This window comes from Ictidomys tridecemlineatus, chromosome 4 (assembly GCF_052094955.1).
Source record: "Ictidomys tridecemlineatus isolate mIctTri1 chromosome 4, mIctTri1.hap1, whole genome shotgun sequence".
Classification (NCBI taxonomy): domain Eukaryota; kingdom Metazoa; phylum Chordata; class Mammalia; order Rodentia; family Sciuridae; genus Ictidomys; species Ictidomys tridecemlineatus.
Genome location: NC_135480.1, coordinates 63,808,506 through 63,828,470, shown reverse-complemented (window position 1 = coordinate 63,828,470; position 19,965 = coordinate 63,808,506). Strand labels below are relative to the sequence as shown.

The following is a 19,965-nucleotide window of genomic DNA, read 5'->3' as shown; positions in this document are numbered from 1 at the left end:
CCCTGAGCCTCTGAGCCTCCAAAATGACAGCAAGGTAAGCAGAGACAAGTTGTTCCCACCAAGCCCAGACAAAAGTACATTCATGAGCAAAAATAAATGATGTTAATTTAAGTCACTAATTTTTAATTTGTTACATAGCAGAAGAGACCTATCTGATTAAACATACTATAATATTTTTCTCTGTCAGACAGACATAAGTAAACAGAGTTGGGGGAAACTGGTCCAATTTGGAGCAAGGGCAACTTAGCGACAATTACAAAATTTGAAAATGTTTATAATACTTGACCAAGCAATTCTATAATTCACAAAAATGTGAACAAATTTGTTTATTCCAGTATGCTATAAAACAAAAACTCAATAACCACTATTTAATGGTGATATGTTCATGTAAAACCATATAACAATTTTTAAAAGGCCATTAAAAGTGCTGGTATGAAACACAAAAGAGCAGGTTGTTTTAAATATTCACATAAAGAAACATTGCTACAGTCCCTAAATAATGTAGATCAGGGTTGGCAAACTTGAAAAGGTCAAAGAGGAAGTACTTTAAGCTTTATCAGGGCAAACCCAGTCTGTCTGCATTTTCTTTTTTTAATTTATCAATGTAAAAACCAGTCTTGGCTCATTAGTTGTTAGAAAAACCAGCCACTGTTAGCTCAGTTTGCTGATCCCTGATGTATATAATCACAGATAGCATGAGATAATTTTTTGAAACAGTGTTTGCTTTTGAAATGTAGTCAAACTTGTCCCGGACAATTCTCTCATTTGTACTCTGATCTCCCAGTTACATTCGTTTTTTTAGTTTAGATATTTATTCTCAATCTAGGACAATGGCAGGTATGAATTAAGACTCAGAGTATTCCAGGTAAATTCAAATTACTATTACACTTTGTTATAACACTTAGGAGAGCACACCTAGGAGAAAATTAGTTTTTAACATTTCCACAGAAGGTAAACACCGAAGTACTGAGCCAAGAGTTTAAGCTTGATAAATTCAAGTCAGCCTTTTTTAAAAAATGAAAAATCCCCATCTATATTATAGAATTCTCAATCACCTATATTTTCCTAATCCTTTGATCCTACCTGAAAGACTTACTGTGAGAAGTTTTGAAAAAATATAAGAATGCTTTAAAAACTAATGCCTGATGCTATTGGCTATAAATAAGTGGTGCCAACAGTCAGTGTTACAGATTTAAACAAATAATCCAACAACCCTAATCTCTCATAAAATATTTTATAGTTCTTTGTTCCTAAATAAGACCTTTCCCTGGCACAAATTATGCAACCTTGGAACTGAAGCCTCTATTTTTTTTTTAGCTTTATTTTGTTTATTTATTTTTATGTGGTGCTGAGAATTGAACCCAGTGCCTCACACATGCTAGGCGAGTGCTCTACCTCTGAGCCACAGCCACAGCCCCCCCATGAAGCCTCTATTTTAACATTAATTTTTTTTCTCCTTCAACAGGAATTAATATGCATTTACTAAACACTACTAAATTTTAAAACAGGCTTCTACACAGGAAAAGACAAAATACACTTCTGAACTATCTATGCTTGGTACACATTCTTACCTCTATATTGTTTATCCCCAATCTCAGGGGAAGGTCTGAACTTGCCCATTTCCTCCATTTTTCCCTCCAAGCTGCTCTAAGAAACAGGCCTCTGGAGTGACGTCCAGGACAGCCCTCTGCGTGATCTCTCACCCTCCCTCTCTTGCTCCCTTCTTTCTCCTATCTTGTTGGCATTTCCTGCACATTCTACGCATAGGAACTGTGGGAATACGAACATGGTATGCCCTAATTTCACAATATGTAACTTTACTAAAGAATGTGAGTTTGTGCATATAAAAAGGATAAATTTTAGATAACAGTGAGCCGTACTTAGAAATATACAACACAGAGTTACACAGGATGACCTACCTAAAGAGGATAACAAATGCAAGACAGAATATAACCATCAGTAGTTCAAGTGTTAAGAGTATTATTAATGCCCTTGATTTATTTCAAAATAATTGTGGATAGGGGAGGACAATAGGTAGGAGTATAAAGTAAACAAATCCCATGAGGTAATAGTTATTTGGGCCAGGTAATAGGTTCCTGGGAGTTCATAATACCCATCTCTTAATCTCTCTCTCTCCCCACATTTATAAGATATACATGCATTTCAACATAACATGGACATAGCAATAAATATTGTACATGTATGTACATATATTTACCAATAATAACAAACAAAGTTTAAAAGTAATAACAATATAAACAGAAAGAAAGGATAACAACATATTCGAGCCTAAAGGAAAATCTAGCTCAATGGAGTTACTAATTATAGATAATGGATGTGCTTGGGGATGAAGAAAATAGATTAAAGATAAAAAGGAATCAAAGATGACCCTTAGGGAAATGAGAACTAATCAATAAGATGTTAGGAAAATAGGGTAATCATCAAAAAAAAAAAAAAACACAAATTTTAGATGACTTATAAAAGGTATATAGCTGGATAGGAGTAAGTTCCATTGAGCTATTGCACAGAGAGGACTATAGGTATCAAGAATGTATTATATATTTTGAAAAGCTAGAAGAAAAAGAGTTTGAATGTTTTCACCATAAATAAATAATAAATGTTTGAGGGAATAGATAATTTGCCCTAATTTAAACATTACACAATGTATAATATATCAAAAGGTCACATGGTATCCCATAAACTTGTAAAATTTTGTTTTTATGTATCACCTGAATACTTCTCAATTTAAAATTTTTTAAAAATCAAATTATATTTAAATGTAAACAACTGAAGCATAAAAACACCCAAAGAGTCATTTTATAACCTCAAAGGTCTAAGAATGACAAAATATATGAAACTACAGAAATGCTACTACATAAAATGTTTTAAAATTATACAAAGGAATAAAAAAAGAAAAATTTAATTCACATAAAAAGAAAAATTTCACTAACAGATAAAAGAATTCCTAGAAATCAATAAAAAATCTAACAACCCAACATAAAAAAATGGCAAAGAACATTAACAGGGGCTGGGGCTGGGGCTCAGTGGTAGAATGCTCACCTAGCATGCATGAGGCACTGGGTTCGATCCTCAGCACCACACAAAAATAAAAAATAAAGATATTATGTCCACCTAAAAATAAAATACAAAATTAAAAATTAAAAAAAAGGAATATTAACAGATAATTCACAGAAAAGGAAACACAAAAAGCTTTTAACATGAAAGGATCCTCCTTATTTAATTAAAAAAAAAAAAAAAAAAAAACTAAACTAAAATTGACAGACCAAAAATCTGATACCTATTTTGAGAAAAGGCCATGACAAAACAGGCACTTTACTGAAAGGAATGTAATTAGTACAGCCTGTATGGCTGGCAAATTTCACGATTATCTACCAAAATTACAAATGTGAATGTTCTTTGATCCAAAATTCCACTTCTGCATTTGTGCTAAAATATACTTGCAGATATATAATATGATACACTGCTACCCTATGGATCTTAAATGTTTCCCAGTAGCCCATGTTAAAATTTGTTTCTCAGAGAGGTACTAATTAACATGTAGTGGAAACACTAAGGGATAGGGCCTGGTGGGAGGTTTTAGGTCACTGGGGGCATGCCCTTGAAGAGGACAGAGTAATACCAACCCTTCCTTTTCCTCTCTTTTGAGTCCTAGCCATGAGGTGAATGGTTTTTACTATGGCCCATTGCTCCCCATCATTCCCAAAAGCATTTCACAGGCAAAAAGCAATAAGGTCAACAGTCTCTATTGAATGAATGAAATCTCCAAATCTGCCAGCAAAATAAAATTTTTCTCTTTACAAGTTGATTGTCTCAAGTGCATGTTACAGTAACATGCAGCTGATTAATTCATGTAATGAAGATTTGCTTATATTAGCAAAAAACTAAATAATTTTAATGTCTATCAATAGGGACTAGTGATAGTCTACACTACAATGAAATACTATGTGGCCCTAAAGAATAAATAGGCAGCTCTTTGAGACTGATATAGAAAAATCTCCAAAAATATACAATTAGTTTTTTTAAGTACAGTTTATATAGTCAGGATGTTTAGCATGTTGTCACTTGTGTTCCACAAGGAAAAAGAGAATATAATTAAGTAATTACTGGAGAGGCATAAACTATAACTGATAACCCTACTTATCCCAGGAGACTCAAGATATGGGTATTAAACTGTTCACTTGTATCCTCTTATACACCTTCTGAATCATGAATCATAGGAATATATTATTTTTAAAATAAAACTAAATTTACATTTTTAAAAAACAAGAGAAATGACAACAAACCTTTAAACACAGGAATATGTGACAGCCATTCCCTGTGTGACCTAATGGTAAGAGCTCCAACTAAAGTTGAGAAGCCTGAACTTCAAGAGAGTTCTACCACTCACTAGTGGGCAAACTACGCACTGTCTCCCTTTCCATAAAATGGAGACGTTTCTACCTTTCTACCTCTGTGGGTTATGGCAGAGACCAAATGAAATAATGGATATAAGAGCTCTCTGAAAAACTGTAAAGTACATTATAAACATAAATACTTTATGTTAAGAATAAGTACTTTATAAACAGAAATAAGAATGCCAAGGGAGGGATGTGGTTATCAGTGGAAATGATGGATTGATTTTGGTATTTCTAATTTGAAGTAAAGAGACAGATTTAGAATTCATCTATTTTAATAGAGGTAGGAAAGTCAGAAAGGTAAAACATTTCTGAAGTAGAAACACTCAATAAATAGGACTGCAGAACTGGAAAAGACCCTGAAGGTCATTCTAAGCTTTTGCTGCTCTGCATCACCTGGGAATGTATTGAAAATGAAGAATTTTAGGTCCCTGAACAGATCTACACAACCAAAATCTGTATTTTAACAACACAAAAGATAATTTATATACACATTTTAAGTTTAAGAAGCACTTATCTAAGCCATCTTGCATACGTTTTAATTAACGTTTTAATTGAAGCCCTATGTAAAGGCACCCACTCATGTTCATGCTGTTGATAAGTAGTAAAACCAAGACCTAGACCCAGGCCTGAGCTCCTGGACTGGTAACCTCATGTGTTTGCTTCCCAGACAGCCTGTTTTGAAACCTTTGAGTCATCTTTGCCTTTCATATCTCTCCTGTTCCAACCCCATTCTTATCAACCATCCAGACCCACCAGTTCTTTCTTTATAGTATCTCTGGCATCTGGTTATTCTTTTCCACATCCATCACTTACTGCTGTTATTCACACTATGATAAACAATTCCCTTCTACACATACATCAACTTCCTCTTCTGCAAATAAGAGCTTAGTTCCAAATATCAAGCTCCAAATAATTCATTAAGAAGGTGCACTTCATTAAAAAGTATTAAGCTCGGGGGCTGGGGTTGTGGCTCAGAGGTAGAACACTCGCCTAGCACATGTGAGGCAATGGATTCAATCCTCAGCACCACATAAAAATAAATAATAAAGATATTGTGTCCATCTATAACTAAAAAAAAAAAATAAATAAAAGTATTAAGCTTTAGGACTGGTAGAGCCCTTGCCTAGCACACACGAGGCACTGGGTTCAATCCCCAGCACCACATAAAAAAAAAAAAAATCTAAATAAACAAAATAAAGGTATTGTGTCCATCTGGAACTAAAAAAAATTTTTTTTTAAGTATTAAGCTTTAGTATGCTGATTTCAGGCAGAATTTGTGTTTGAAACCTACCAAGGCTAGCAAACTATAAGGTATTTCTGACACAGAACCTTCATGTCTCCACTTTCACTATTTTTTTTTTCCTGCCTATTTAGACCCTTTTGCCCTTCTAATCATTTGCTTTTAATCTGCTGGTACTTGAAAATTCTAATAACTAAATTTGCTGTAATAATTTCTACAAGTAAAGACTACAGGAGCTCTGAGTGAAAGGCTAGGATATATCCTATAAAGTAAATTATGCATTCTGAACAATTTTGTGGCACTTTCTGAGCTCACAAGTCTTTGCATACTTTATGATCAGTTGGTTATGTACAGTAGCTTCCTGCTTTCTAAAGAAAAGTCTAGGAAAAATTATTCCCTGTGTGCTCCATAGAAAAATAATTCTATAAACAAATAAATTTGGGAAATACTTCATATTAATACGTGATCCCAATCCCATCCCAGCAATGCATTTACAGGTTGAGCTAATCTGGAGAGAGAGAGAAAAATTTTGCTTAATCTGGTATTTCCTAAATTTGTTAAGGAGGCCTTGTGGCCAAATAACACCCATTAAACAGCCCAATGGTTAGAATTCCTTGCAACTAATTCTGGTACAACAAACTTTCTTTTTTACAACACCTGAAATTATGTTATTTATTTGTTAATTGTTTATAATCTATCTCAGGAGTCAACAAACTATATAGCCCATGGTCCAATAAAACTTCCTGTTTTGTATGTCTTACAAGATAAGTGGCTTTTATTGAGTGTTTAAAGTAGATAAAAATGAAAAGAATATTTCATAGCACGAAATTAAAAATTTGTGTCTATAAATAAAGTTTTGCTAGAATAGAGCCTCACTCCTTTGTTTACATAGGGCTAATTTAATAATAATAATAATAATAATTGCTATGAAGATAGAGGGTCTGCAGAGGCTGAAACATTAACTACCTGGCCCTTCACAAGAAAAAGCTTGCTAACCCCTGTCTGTCACTCATTAGAAAGCAAGGTTCAGGAGAGCACCTTGATTACTGCTCTAGACTGTCTCTGGCATTTATAAGCATTTATATTTGTGGAATGTTAATAAGTGAAATACTACTGAAATGAATTTTAAGAAGCCAAACAAAATATCATAGCTGAGAAAGTCCTTTATCTTTGTCAGCTTTCCTTTACTGTAATAAATACCTGAGATAAACAAAAAAAAAAAAAAAGAAAGGTTTATTTCAACTAATAGTTTTGGAGGTTTCAGTCCATGATTGGTTAGCGTACTGTAGCTTGGCAGTTTATCACAGTGGGAAAGCATGGTGGAGTAAGCTGCTCACCTCATCGCCATCAAAAAGGAGAGAGAGGAAGAGTTGAGGTTACAATATATCCCCTTTGAAGGCATGCCCCCAATGACTTAACTTCCTTTCAGTAGGCCTTACCTCCTAAAGGTTTTACCATCTCCCAACAATACCATGGGTTGGCAACCAAGCCATCAACACATAAGTCTTTGGGAGAAGTTATCCAACCAAAAGCATCAGCAATTACTTTATTTATTTATTTATTTGTGTGTGTGTGTGTGTGTGTGTGTGTGTGTGTGTGTGTGTGGTGCTAGGGATTGAACCCAAGGACTTCTGCATGTGAACCAAGCACTCTACCAACTGAGTTTATATATATCCCCAGCCAAGCATCATGCAATTACATTGATCCTTATAAGATACCTTGTGAATAGAAAATGTCAGTGAGAAGAGTGGTAGATTTTATCCACTAAAATGTTAATATCTAAGTAGATAGGAGAAGCTACTTTCTTTTTCTTTTCTTTTCTTTCTTTTTTTTTTTCCTTTGGTACCAGGGATCCAACCCAGGAGCACTTAACCACTGAGACCCATCCCCAGCCCTTTTTATTTTACTTATTTATTTTTTTATTTTGAGATACAGTCTCACAAAGTTGCTTAGAGCCTTGCCAAATTGCTGAGGCTGGCTTTAAACTTGCAATCATCCTGCCTCAGCCTCACGAGCTGCTGGGATTACAGGCGTACTCCATTATGACCGGCAAGAAGCAACTTTCTAAATGGTTTTGTAGTTTTCAAGCAGTTTTAAAATAGATGAGTCTGTGTATCAAAAAATGCACTCAGTAAAAATGCAGTTAATGTACAATTAAGAAATTCTGTACCAGCATAGTGACACATGCCTATGATCCCAACAATTTGGAAAGCTGAGGCAAGAAGATGAAAGTTTGAGGTCAGCCTTAGCAACTCAGCAAGGTCCTGTCTCAAAATTTTAAAAAAAGAAAAGAAAAGAAAAGGGCTGAGGATGTAGCTCAGTGGTAGAGTTTCCCTGGGTTCAATCCCCAGTGACACAAAAAATAAATTCTGGGCTGGGGATGTGGCTCAAGCGGTAGCGCGCTTGCCTGGCATGCATGCGGCCCGGGTTCGATCCTCAGCACCACGTACAAACAAAGATGTTGTGTCCGCCGAAAACTAAAAAATAAATATTAAAAAAAAATTCTCTTCTCTCTCTCTCTTTTAAAAAAAAAATCTGCAACTCTACAATGTCCCCCATCTAATCATTAGACAGATGTCTTTTGATAGAAATGTATGAATATCACTCCAGAGTGATATTCCAAGGCAGCTGCTCTTTGTCTATTTATTTTAAACATCTTCCATGTAAAATAAACTCCATTCAGTCAATTGATGAGAAAAGTCTGAAATACCTATTATTTTGTCCATAATGGTACCAACTCTATCTTAAGATGAGTACGTTCCTATAAAATAAACTTAACCTGTAATGCTCATTTGCCTACCATGGCTGGTAATCTGTTTTCTGAATCAAAAATTGGGAAACTTTCTTAGGCTACCAGACATTAACATTTTAGTGGATAAAAGCAGTACCAATTTTCTCAAAAACATTCATTCATTCTTTTTATTAAAAGGAACAAAGTTAAAAATCAGTTTTTCATAATTCTAAATAAGACTGTTTTAATTTTGCATTTTAAAAAGTTTAACTTTCTGGATTGGCTCTTATTCAAGAGAATGATTGGAATTGAGGAAGGAAATAATTCATATCCTCAGAAACGAGATATACAGAATCCTGTGCCTAACACATTCAAAGAAAGAACTTTAATAAGTATCTGATGCATAAATGGTTACCTCAATAGCTTACCCTACTCTGTGCTTAGAATTAGTTTTAATATAGGCTAACATGAACTTGAATTATTTATAGTTCAGAGTTAAACCGTGAGTCATAAAAAGAACCACCATGTTAAAGAACATCAAGTTTTTCCTGGAAAAATATAGATCCAAGTCTGATTCCTACTTTTTACTTTTACATCTTCCCTTCTTAAGCAAGAGTCTACCAACAAAAGCTAAAGGAAGGGGCTACTTTCAGCTTCCTAATATTCCTCATTATTTAAAAAAAAAAAAAAAGTCTGCTTCTTTTAGAACATTCTAAACACCATGATAGGAAGAAATGCCAGATATTTCAATGGTCCTCCAAAGTGCTGGGCTCTAATACTCTCAGCTTCTTAATAAATACACTTTATCAGAGTTTTCACAAAGAATGAATAAGTAAAACATCTAATAACATCACTATTTAGTAGAGTCTACATCAGTCATCACCAATACTCTAAAATTCCTCAATCACAAAATTCTAAAATCACCAAAGGTTACTGTTTCTGAAACTTTCTTAAGAATGTTCAAAAAAGAAGCAGTGTGATAAATACCCAGGGACAAAACAGGAAGACTGATCACTGAAACTCCAGAGGGACATTCCAGTTTCACTCTAATTCACACCACAAAATGTGGGTGTGAAAGTGGAATCTGAGCAGCCTCTACCCCATTTTAATTCTAGCAAGCTGTGAGGATACCATGTCAAAGCACAGAGAGAGGTTTACAAAACAAGTTCTCCACACACCCAGGCAAGCACAGTGGAACTGCTCATAAGATGCAGGTTCTAGTTATTTCTCTGCCACAAGCAAGAACAACAAAATGATGAAGATCTGTTAAACTAATACTCTTCACAAAGTTCTTGAATGTCAGGAATAAACAAATGGCCTCGCCAGGCAAATAGTTTCACGTCTGAGGACTTCAGACTTTGCATCTGTAAAATTCCATGATTCAAAATTCATATTTTCATCTTAAAAGAAGATGGAAAACAAGGTTATGTGATAATAAAACAAGAAAGTCTACTACAAATAAAAAATTCCAACAAGTTTTCCATTCTCTATTTGTTTCTCAAACTGCCACAATACAAAACACTGAAAAAAAATTAACTATTAACAGTATAAAACATTACCAATGTCAAAAATCTAAAACAAAGTATAAAACCTAGATATTTCAATCTGTCTTAAAAAAGATGACTTTAATTATTATAAAACACCCCTGGTTCACCCAAATAAATTTAAATTTCAGATAAACAATAAAATTTTAATGTAATTAAGTCTATTTTGAACACACATATAAAAAAAACCTCTGGTTTGTAACGCATTTCAGTACATTAAAAATGACAAATATTTCTTGTTCTCTCCAGCAGTAATGTCTGACAGGTAAAAATAAATAGCTTATCAAAAATACATGCACATTTGGAAACTATGAAAATCTAATTTTTCATTTTACCACACACCTCAGGTCCAACTTAGTTTCAGTTCTGTTCCTGCTCTATTTCCAGTCAGTTTCACTTCTTAATTTTCTGCCACAAAGTTAAGAATTGTGATCTTGAAGTGAACACTAAAATAAAACAGCTTTTCCTTTCAATTGACAACTAAACATTTTCACAGGAAAAACAAAGAAAGCCAAAAAAAGAAAAACCACTTAAATTCCTGATGGTATTTTGTCACGTTAAAATAATGATTTTAGGATGTTAATATCTTGAGTTCCCAAAGCTTCCTCATAGTTGTTTAACAAAAGCCTAAGCTGATCAAAAATTGCCATGATTTAATTTAGAGACACACAACTATTACTGCATTTTCCATTTTGAGTGTGTGTGTATCACAGGGGACTTGATAAACATTTGTGGAAGAAATAACTGTAGGGGCATGGTTCTGTGCTGCGTGGGGCATGTATTCCCAGTAAGATACAGCTTTCTCTCTACATTCAGTGGCCTTACCAATATAACATCTTCAAAAAAACAGATAATTAGACTTTAAAAGTAAGAAACCTAAATAAACACAAACATATAAAAGGGAAATATATGTCATGTAGAGCTTTATTTATTAAGCTTTATATCTGCTTTTGGGCTTCTATCTTTTTGTTCCTGTATGTGTTTTAATCCCATTCAATCTAATCTTTTCTTTTTCTCTTTAGGCTACAAAGTCTTCTAAGAGAAGACCCATATACAAAAAAAAAAAAAAAAAAAACTTTTTGAAAAATAAAAATATACCATAATCAGCACAGTGCTAGGTGAAGATGCTGTGGAAATACAATATAAAACATGATGGTTCCCAACCTTGAGGTAACAAACTTTTTAATCAGAACTCCACAATAAGCACTTGTATACAGCAAATGGGAATATGAGATTTAGACTGCAGTCCCCATGTGGATGCTCTTTTGACTTAGGAAAGTTACCCAGACATAGCTCTCTGTGGTCAGGACAATGCCCAGTGAAGAACGGAGCTGTGAGACATCAGCAACACATTTACCCAACTACTGCTGGGAGACTATGTCAGCACCCAAATAAGGTATTTAGATAAAGTACTACACATTCTATATTCCTTCTGAGCATTGGTGGAAGTTCTTAGTTAAGAGAGAGAAGAGGAAAAAAGAAGAAACAAAATAAGTGAGAGATAATCTTGTTGCAGCAAACCATTTCTCAGTTCTGCAGACTAACTATGCAGTACTCTTCTGCCCAGAACTATTAAATCACTACTTTTACTATACCTTCTGTTCTTTTTAATATTGCATATGTAATAATAATAGAAATTGTAGTGCCTTCTTTTGCATTCTTTCTCTGCTGTACTCTTAGAAATTAGTCTTTATTTATCCAAACTGACTCTAATCTCAGGGAACAGGAAGAAAGTTCTTTTTTGCCACCATAAACAATGAATTAGAATCTTCAATTACTCATTGTAAATCTAATCCTTGTTCATCTGATCTAATCTATCTTGAAATCAGGCAAAATTCTATCATACATTGTAAGAATCACAGTTGTAAAGAGTGGCAAAGTATGATTCAAACCTGTTTCTATAATGCACTATTTTATCTTAAAGATGAAACAAAGAGTTAAAAAAAAAAAAAAGTTACCTAGACCTTAGATTCCTTATCTGAAAAAAAAAATGAAAGTGGTTACTGACAAAAATCTTCCATGCACATACTTTGTGTTCAAGGAGGGGGAAACAGCTAGCACAGGAGTCATGCTAGTAATCCCAGCAATTCAGGAGACTGGTGCAGGAGGATTGCAAATTTCAGGCCAGCATCAGCAACTCAGTGAGCCCCTCAGTAACTTAGTGAGATCCTGTCTCAAAATAAAAAAAGGACCAGTGATGTAGCTTAATGGTAAAGTACCCCTGGATTCAATCCCCAGGGGAAAAAAAAAATGAGAGGGGGGGAGCATAAAAAAATAAATTTCCATGCCTTAAATGTAGGCTACACATAGTGACTTCCTTCCAGAGAATAGTGGGGAGTAGTAAGGTACAATGAGTTAAACATGCAACAGAGCAACCTGACGCACACTACTTATGGTGCTCATTTATAAGAAACATACTTTGGTCTTCATCACCAGCTCCTAGCATAGAACTCCTAAAACCCTTCTAATTTCCTGAGCAACAGAGGTGCTAGAAAAATATTTTCTAGTAATATTCGGTGGTTGACCCTCGTTCCCAAAACAGACCATTTCTTGGGTGATAGGACCATCTTTTTCCAGATAAGGTGACTCTTTGTGGGCTCCTGGATCATTATTGGTCACCAGAAAGACTAGGCATGATCAGAAGTGTGGACCTTTCAGCCCCGCTCTTACCAGGAAGGAGAGAGGGACTTGAGATTGAGGAAATAATCCATTGTACCTATGTGATAAAGCCTCTATTTTAAAAGAATCTCAGAACTTTAAGGTTGGTGAACCCACAAAGGGTGGGAGGGCACAGCAGCTCAGGCTCACTTCCCCATGCTGTTCCCTATGCCTGTCTTCCATCTGGCTGTTGCCCTATATCGTTTGTAATACTTTGTGATAAACCAAAACACCAAAGTAACATACTTTCCTGAGTTCTGAGCCACTCTAGCAAATGTTGAAAATGCAGGACCAGAGGAAGCCTCAATATACAGCCAATTCCTCAGAAGTTCTGGAAGCCCAGACTTGAGAATCGCATCTGACTGAGTCTTTAATTTATGGAATATGATGCTTATTCTAAGAAGATAGTGAGAAATGAGCCAAATTACAGGACACCCCACTGGTGTCCACTAGTGAAATGCTATGTGTATGGGGGGAAAGCCCAGACATATCTGGTGTCAAAGGTGTTGTATGGAGGGTATAATAGAAGAAAACATTTTTTATCATCATACTCTACCTCAGCTGATGATGATGAAAGTTAATATCAATAGTGATAAATCATGTAAATAGCATATTTGTTTGATATAATGAAAATAGCACTTTGCTCTTAAAAGCCCCCAACATTAGTCTTAAGAAAAAAAATATCAGCCAGGCACAGTGGTGCACACCTAAATTCTAGCAACTCAGGAGGCTGAGGCAGGAGAATCACACATTTGAGGTCTGCATCAGCAATCCAATGTGACCCCTCAGCAACTTAATAAGGTCCATCTCAAAATAAAAAATAAAAAGGTCCCAGGATGTGGCTCAGTGGTTAAGTTCCCCTGGGTTCAATTCCCTATACCAAAAAATAAAAATAAAAATTAAAATCCACTTATTTGAGGAATCTAGAATAGTCAAATTCACAGGGGGAAAAAAAAAAAAAGAGTAGAACAGAGTTTAACCACGGGCTGGTGGGAGGTGAAAATGGGGAGTAGCTTATTGGGTGTAGTTTCTGTTTGGGACAATAAGAAAAGTTCTGGAGATGGATAGTAGTGATAAATGTATCACACTGAGCATGTTCTTTTTTTTTTTTTTTTGTCTCTAGTTGTTGATTGACCTTTATTTATTTACTTATATGTGATGCTGAGAATAGAACCCAGTGCCTCACACAAGCTAGGCAAGCATTCTACCAACTGAGCCACAACCCCAGCCACTGAGCATGTTCTTAATGCCACTGAATTATACACTTAAAATTATTAAAATGGCAAGCCAGGCATGGTGATGCACACCTGTAATCACAGCTACTCAGGAAACTGAGGCAGGAGAATCAAAGTTTAAAACCAGTCTAAGCAATTTAATGAGACCCTGTCTCAAATACCAAAAATAAAAGGGTTTACAATCTAGCTCAGTGGTACAGTGCTTGCCAAGCATATGTGAACCCCTGGGTTCAATTCCCAGTACTGCAAATATATATATAAAGTTGGCAAACTGTATGTTACATATAGATTTTATCATAATTTTTTTAAACTAAGGAAATCTGAATGAATCATGAACTTGTTAACAACTTATCAATATTGGCTGTTAAAAAACAAAAGTACCATATTAATGGAACATGTTAAGAATAGGGAAAATTGGGCTGGGGATGTGGCTCAAGCGGTAGCGCGCTTGCCTGGCATGCATGCGGCTTGGGTTCGATCCTCAGCACTACATACAGACAAAGATGCTGTGTCTGTCGAAAACTAAAAAATAAATATTAAAAAAGTTCTCTCTCTCTAAAAAAAAAAAAAAAAAATAGGGAAAATTGGGTGTAAGGTATATGGGAACTTCCCATACTATCTTCTCAATTTTTCTGTAGATTTAAAACTGTTCTTAAAAAAGTCTGATTTTTAAAATTCAAGGTTCATAAAGACTGATATCCCTAACCCACCAAGAGAAGAAAAAAATACTTTTCAAATCAACTAAAAATATGAGCAAACAATTAGAAAAATTAATGCTAAGGACATGAACAAGCAATTCAAAATACATTAAAATGCTAAATGGAAAGACATTCAGATTCACAGGGATGGACAGAATAAATGAGATCATATATTTACTATGCTATCTGTTATATAATGAATGGAGCTGTTAAAATATAACAAGTAACTAAAGAACTGAATTTTTTTTTCTTTTATTTTTTTTAGTTTTTGGCGGACACAACATCTTTGTATGTGGTGCTAAGGATCGAACCCAGGCCGCACGCATGCCAGGCGAGCACACTACGGCTTGAGCCACATCCCCAGCCCAAGAACTGAAAATTTAAATAACAAAAATACATAGAGATGTGTATGAACTATGTATATGTGTATATTATGTAATCTGTATATAATTAATCAGGTTTGGAAAAGGATGAGAAAACTTATGATGCTCAAAGTTGGCCAAAATGTGGGCCCTTGAATAGGGAATAACTGCTAATTAATCTGAGTTTCTTTGGGGGATGATGAAAATGTCCTAAAATGCATTGTGATGATGATTGAATACCTCCATGAATATACTAAAAAGTGTTCAATTTTATACTTAAATGGGTGAACTTTGTGATTAGCAAATTGGATCTCAATAAAACTAATAAAAAAAATGTGGTCCTTTAATTAGTTTAAAGGTAGAAGTGTAAATAGGCACATTCTTTTCCAGAAACATTTAGCCAGTATCTTCTCAAGTATAAAATAACAACATGTGTACATATACCCATATTTCATTACACACACGCACACACACACACACTCACACACACCCATTCTTTTGACTACAAAGATTTCTGTATATGGATATTCACTGCGACGATGTAATAGAGAAAAGCTGGAAATAGTCCAAAAGTCTATCAATACGGCGTTAGTTTAAAAAAATCATGGAAAATGTGACATGTATGTATGCTGATATAGAAAACTGTCCAAAAAATAATATTTGAATTTTAAAACTTGTTAAAAGGAAGGAATTAAACCAAGTTAGAAATACTTAATTCTGAGGTCTTCCATTTATACTTCAAGGGGATTAAAACTGCATGCAAAATTGTGTGTGCATGTATATATGTAAGCATATTTTCTAAGAAAAGCGTCCACAGCTTTTACTGAATCTTAAAGAAACATGTGATCTTCGAAAAGGGTTACTAAATAATCACTAAAAAACCTCCTAAGATACTGAATATCTGAGGAATGTAGTTAAGTTATACCCAAGAGAGGAAGCCTTTGGGGAGGAAAGAAATTCTCCCAATTAAGCTTTTAAGAACATACTAAATGCTTCTACCACAAAATTTTTATCCCAAGACTCCTACATCTAAGGGTGTAAAGGGAGTTATTCTTCAGTTGAGCCTATGTTCATTCACCTGTTAATTACAAACCTCAACCAAAAACTAAAGAGCAAAAATAGTCTTCAAATTGTATGACTATTTCATGCTTAAATTACAATTAAAAGTAAGAACATACCAAAGCAAAGGGAAACAAAGTAGTAGTGCCGCTTGACCTAGTAGAGGAGCTGATCTGCATGATAGCTAGTACTCACACGTTAAGACAAAGGTCCAGGAGTTAGTGGTGACTTTTTTAAGATAAGCAAATTAAAATAAGACAAATAAATCAGGTCTTATATATAGTTTTGTGAGCAAAAACAAATCTCTTTAGGCAGATGAGGCAAGAGAAGTCTAATATTTTTGGAATTCATGTTATATAGTAAATTAATATCTTCAATATTACAATCACTTTTAGAATCAATGGGACTTAATAAAGTTGGAATAAATAAGTATAAAATAGCAGGGATACTCTATCCTAAAATTAAAAATATGCCTTAGAACAGTATTTCTTAATCAGAGGTAGTTTTGTCTCCCTGTAGGACATGTGGCCACATGTGAACACATTTTTTTATCATCGGGATTGGGGAGGTGCTGCTGGAATCTTATGGACAGAGTCCAGGGATGTGGTTAAACATCTCATATCCTCTGCTCTGTTCCAAAACATTGATGGTGCCATGTCTTAGAAACTCAACCTTCAAGTAGGCTAGGGGACCACTGAAATCTACTTTGAGATTATCACAGAAGTCCTAAATCAACAAGCTTTGTTTATTTGTTTAGAAATACTGACACCCTGTCAGCAAGTATGGGAAGTATTGACATGGACAATTTTCAAAGTGTTGTTCTACAGACAATAATTGACTCTTCAATTTATCTACATTTTTGAAATAATACATAAAGTTCTGAGACAGGCAAAAAATGATTTCTGAAATCAAAGTGGTTCCTTTGGAGAGAAAGGAAAGGGAGAGAACACAAGAACGACTTCTGGAATGTTCATAATTCTGCATTTCTTAATCTGGGTAATAGTTATATAACTGTGCTCACTTTGTGACAATTCAGCAAGGAGTATACTAATAATCTGTGTACTTAACTCTATACAGATAACACATCAACAAAAAATGTTTATTTTTAATGGTATATATTCATACCCTAAAAAGATGAACATTTTGATCCAGAAAGCTAAATTAATATCAACTACAAAAGTAAAAATATTTTGTTATATAGGCTGCCTTCCAAGAATTCAAGGAGGATGACACCCCCAGAAAGCTGTAAATAGCATACTCAGCACTCCTGCAGCATTCAGCTGCACACTCAAGCCACTATATATCCCTTGGCATCAATCCAAAACTGTGATAAACACTAACAAATGCGGTCCAATTTATTCCATGAACAGTTTGTTCAGATTATTCTCCTAGTGTTAAACTGTGAACTGTTATCAGAAAACAGACTTTATCAAGTAAATGATGGTTTCTCTTTTCTAATCCCACAAATTCTCAAATCTCCCCCAAATTAAACCCTTCTTGATCCCAACTCCTCAGGATTTCTCCATGCTTTTTCTAAAAGTACCCAACATTGCCTCTCCCAATATCCACCTTTACAGTCCACCTTCACTCTCACACACACAAAAAAATTCATATTCAAGCTTAATTCAGAGACCTATCTTCCCAGCCACATTTGTACCCTCTCCCAAGACTTCATAATACAATCCAAACCTCACTACCCTCAAACTCCTAAGATCCTCCACAAACTCCCTGCCCAACACCACCACAAAACCAGGCACATGCTACCCTGTTCTTTTAAATCCTCTCCTACCACAGCTTTGCCTCTGCAAACATTTCTACCTCCCTACTCAACGGCCACCACTGCGACTATTATCTCAACTTTTCTCTTCCCTTTAGTCCTCTGCTTTCCTATAAGATTCATTCCAATCTCACCCTCTCCCCACAACTGCTGCTTTCTTCTTTACGAACCCTTCCTAAGGCCCCAGAGCCGGGATGGAAAGTTACAGAAAGAGTATGAAGGAACTTGCTCTGTCCTATGTGAAGGTATGAGTGAAGGTGGCTCAAGCCTCAAGCAAACAATGCTGTGCAGGGACTACAGAGTCAGACACTGGATTCTGAAAGCCAGTCCCACCACTCACTAACAGCAAGGCTTATACTCTGGTTTCTCTCAGATGGTGTAAACCTTTTGCCTTTACTAACAGGAAGGCTTTGGAAAAAGCCTCCATTTCTCTTAACTGCAAGATGGGAATAACAGAAACAGCTATCTCACAGTGTTATGAGGATTCAATGGCTAATGACCACTGAGCACTCTGCTCAAACCCAGCATGGTAAACTCTCAATGACTGACAGTTTGTTTTGGTCCGTTTCTGGGAAGGAGGAATAAAGGGAAGGTGAAAGACACTCTAACTCTCATTAATGCTAAGATTTCTGTAAAAACTCCCTTTGGGGAACAGAAGAAGGGCAATAGGAGGGAAAAAAAAACTCTACAGATTTGTGGATGTCACAAGATTTTTATCAGATCCCCAAATTTTTTGTTCCCTCTTTCTTATCCTTCAACAACGTGGATGAGAAGCCTTCAAAGAGAAGTCCCTCCATCCAGAGAGTCACTGGAGGGAATGAAGTAGCAAAGAGTACTCTTTATTACTAAGTCGCATTCCTTGGGGGTCTGAGAATTAGAAAGGAAACCTCCAAGGTCCAATCACTTTTCTCTAGAGAAACGGAGGAGAGCACTTCGTAGTAAAGGGAGATGAGAGTAAGTGCGAGAAACCCTAACTCCTCGCTGTTCCAGCAGCAGAACACCAACTGGTTTCTCCGGGTGGGGACGGAAAGGGAAAGCGCTTCGCCGCATCTCCTGGGGCACAGGGCTTCTCCGGTGCGTTCCCAGGAGGGATGAGGGGAGGGTCTGTGCAAGGGAATCCCCCATCCCTACAAAGCGAGAGGGGCCCGGCAGCCCTAGGGGAGTTTGGCTGGCTCTCTGCGGTCTCCTCACAAGCTCATCTGCGGTGCTGGGATTCTCCAGGGGCACAGGGATCTCCCAGAGGTTCGGCCATCGCTGGACCCCTCCCCTCAAGACCTCCTGACAGCCCACCTCAGCTCCCCGGCCCCTTCCCAGAGTCTCCCGGCAAACGCAGAGTCAGCCGGAGCCACCGAGACTCCACGCGGGCCTTCCCCCGTCCCTACTGAGCACCGCGAGCCGACGCGCTTACCTGCTGAGACGGCAGCTCCACATGCAGGGCCCGCGCGGCAGAACCTGGCGGCAGCGCGGCGGCCGGGCCCGGGGGCGGCGGCGGGACCGGGCCCCCGACCGACGCTGAGGAGCTCATTTTGACCCAGCGGCCGCCAGGCGGCGGGACTGGCGCTCCTCCCGCATCCGCCGCTGCCTCGTACCCACGACCCTCCGAGCCCCTGCTGCCTACAACCCTCCACCCGAGAGGCAGGACTGCTCTGTCCCCGCGCTGGCCGCTGCCGCTGGCTAAGGAAGAGCCATATTACCGCAGTGCAACCCCCTCTGCCGGGCTGAGACCTGGCCCACTCATTGGTTCCGTTCTTACAGGGGCGGGAACCAACGGCAGCGAAGGGACTTGCTATTGGGTAACAGGTCAGTCCGTCGCCGGCCGGAATGGGCTGGGGGCGGAGGCGCTCCAGGATGGCCTCAATTGCGTCTGTCAAGCCGGGATGAAATTTGGGGCGTTGCTTCATTTTGTCCTATTTTTATTGGTTCTTTCACTAGTAAGGGGCGGAGCCTCCTGGGGTGCTGCAAAGGCCATTGCTCAAGATTTCTGCCAATTGTCAGTAAAGGAAGAGGGGCGGAGTCTTAATTAGGTAGAGCGCGCGCCTCAGCTCCGGAGTCACGTGCAGAAGGCTGGAGCGTCACCTGATTAGTGAGAATCAGTCTTCTGAGCCACTTCCGCCCTGACCTAGTTGTCATGGTAACAGGCCTCCGGTCGAGGGCGGGGACCCTCTAGGCTGGAGCAGTCATTGCAGGCTCCTTAAGCCATCTTTTGCCGAGGTGTTATAATCAACGTGCGAAGACGAAAAAGG

At 37.0% G+C, this 19,965-nt stretch overlaps 1 protein-coding gene across 4 annotated transcripts in view; it reads right to left on the bottom strand.

Annotated features, from left to right (window-relative positions):
- Uvrag (UV radiation resistance associated) overlaps positions 1–19,645 on the bottom strand; it is a 313,881-nt gene extending 294,236 nt beyond the window's left edge. For 2 of the 4 annotated variants that reach the window (XM_078046691.1, XM_078046692.1), the window contains exon 1: positions 19,131–19,645. In XM_078046691.1, coding sequence (XP_077902817.1) covers positions 19,131–19,623 — 493 coding nt within the window. In that variant the 5' untranslated portion in view covers positions 19,624–19,645. The remainder of the gene's footprint in view (positions 1–19,130) is intronic. The other 2 variants (XM_040284963.2, XM_005323216.4) reach the window with 1 other exon arrangement.
- Positions 19,646–19,965: the final 320 nt, after the last annotated feature.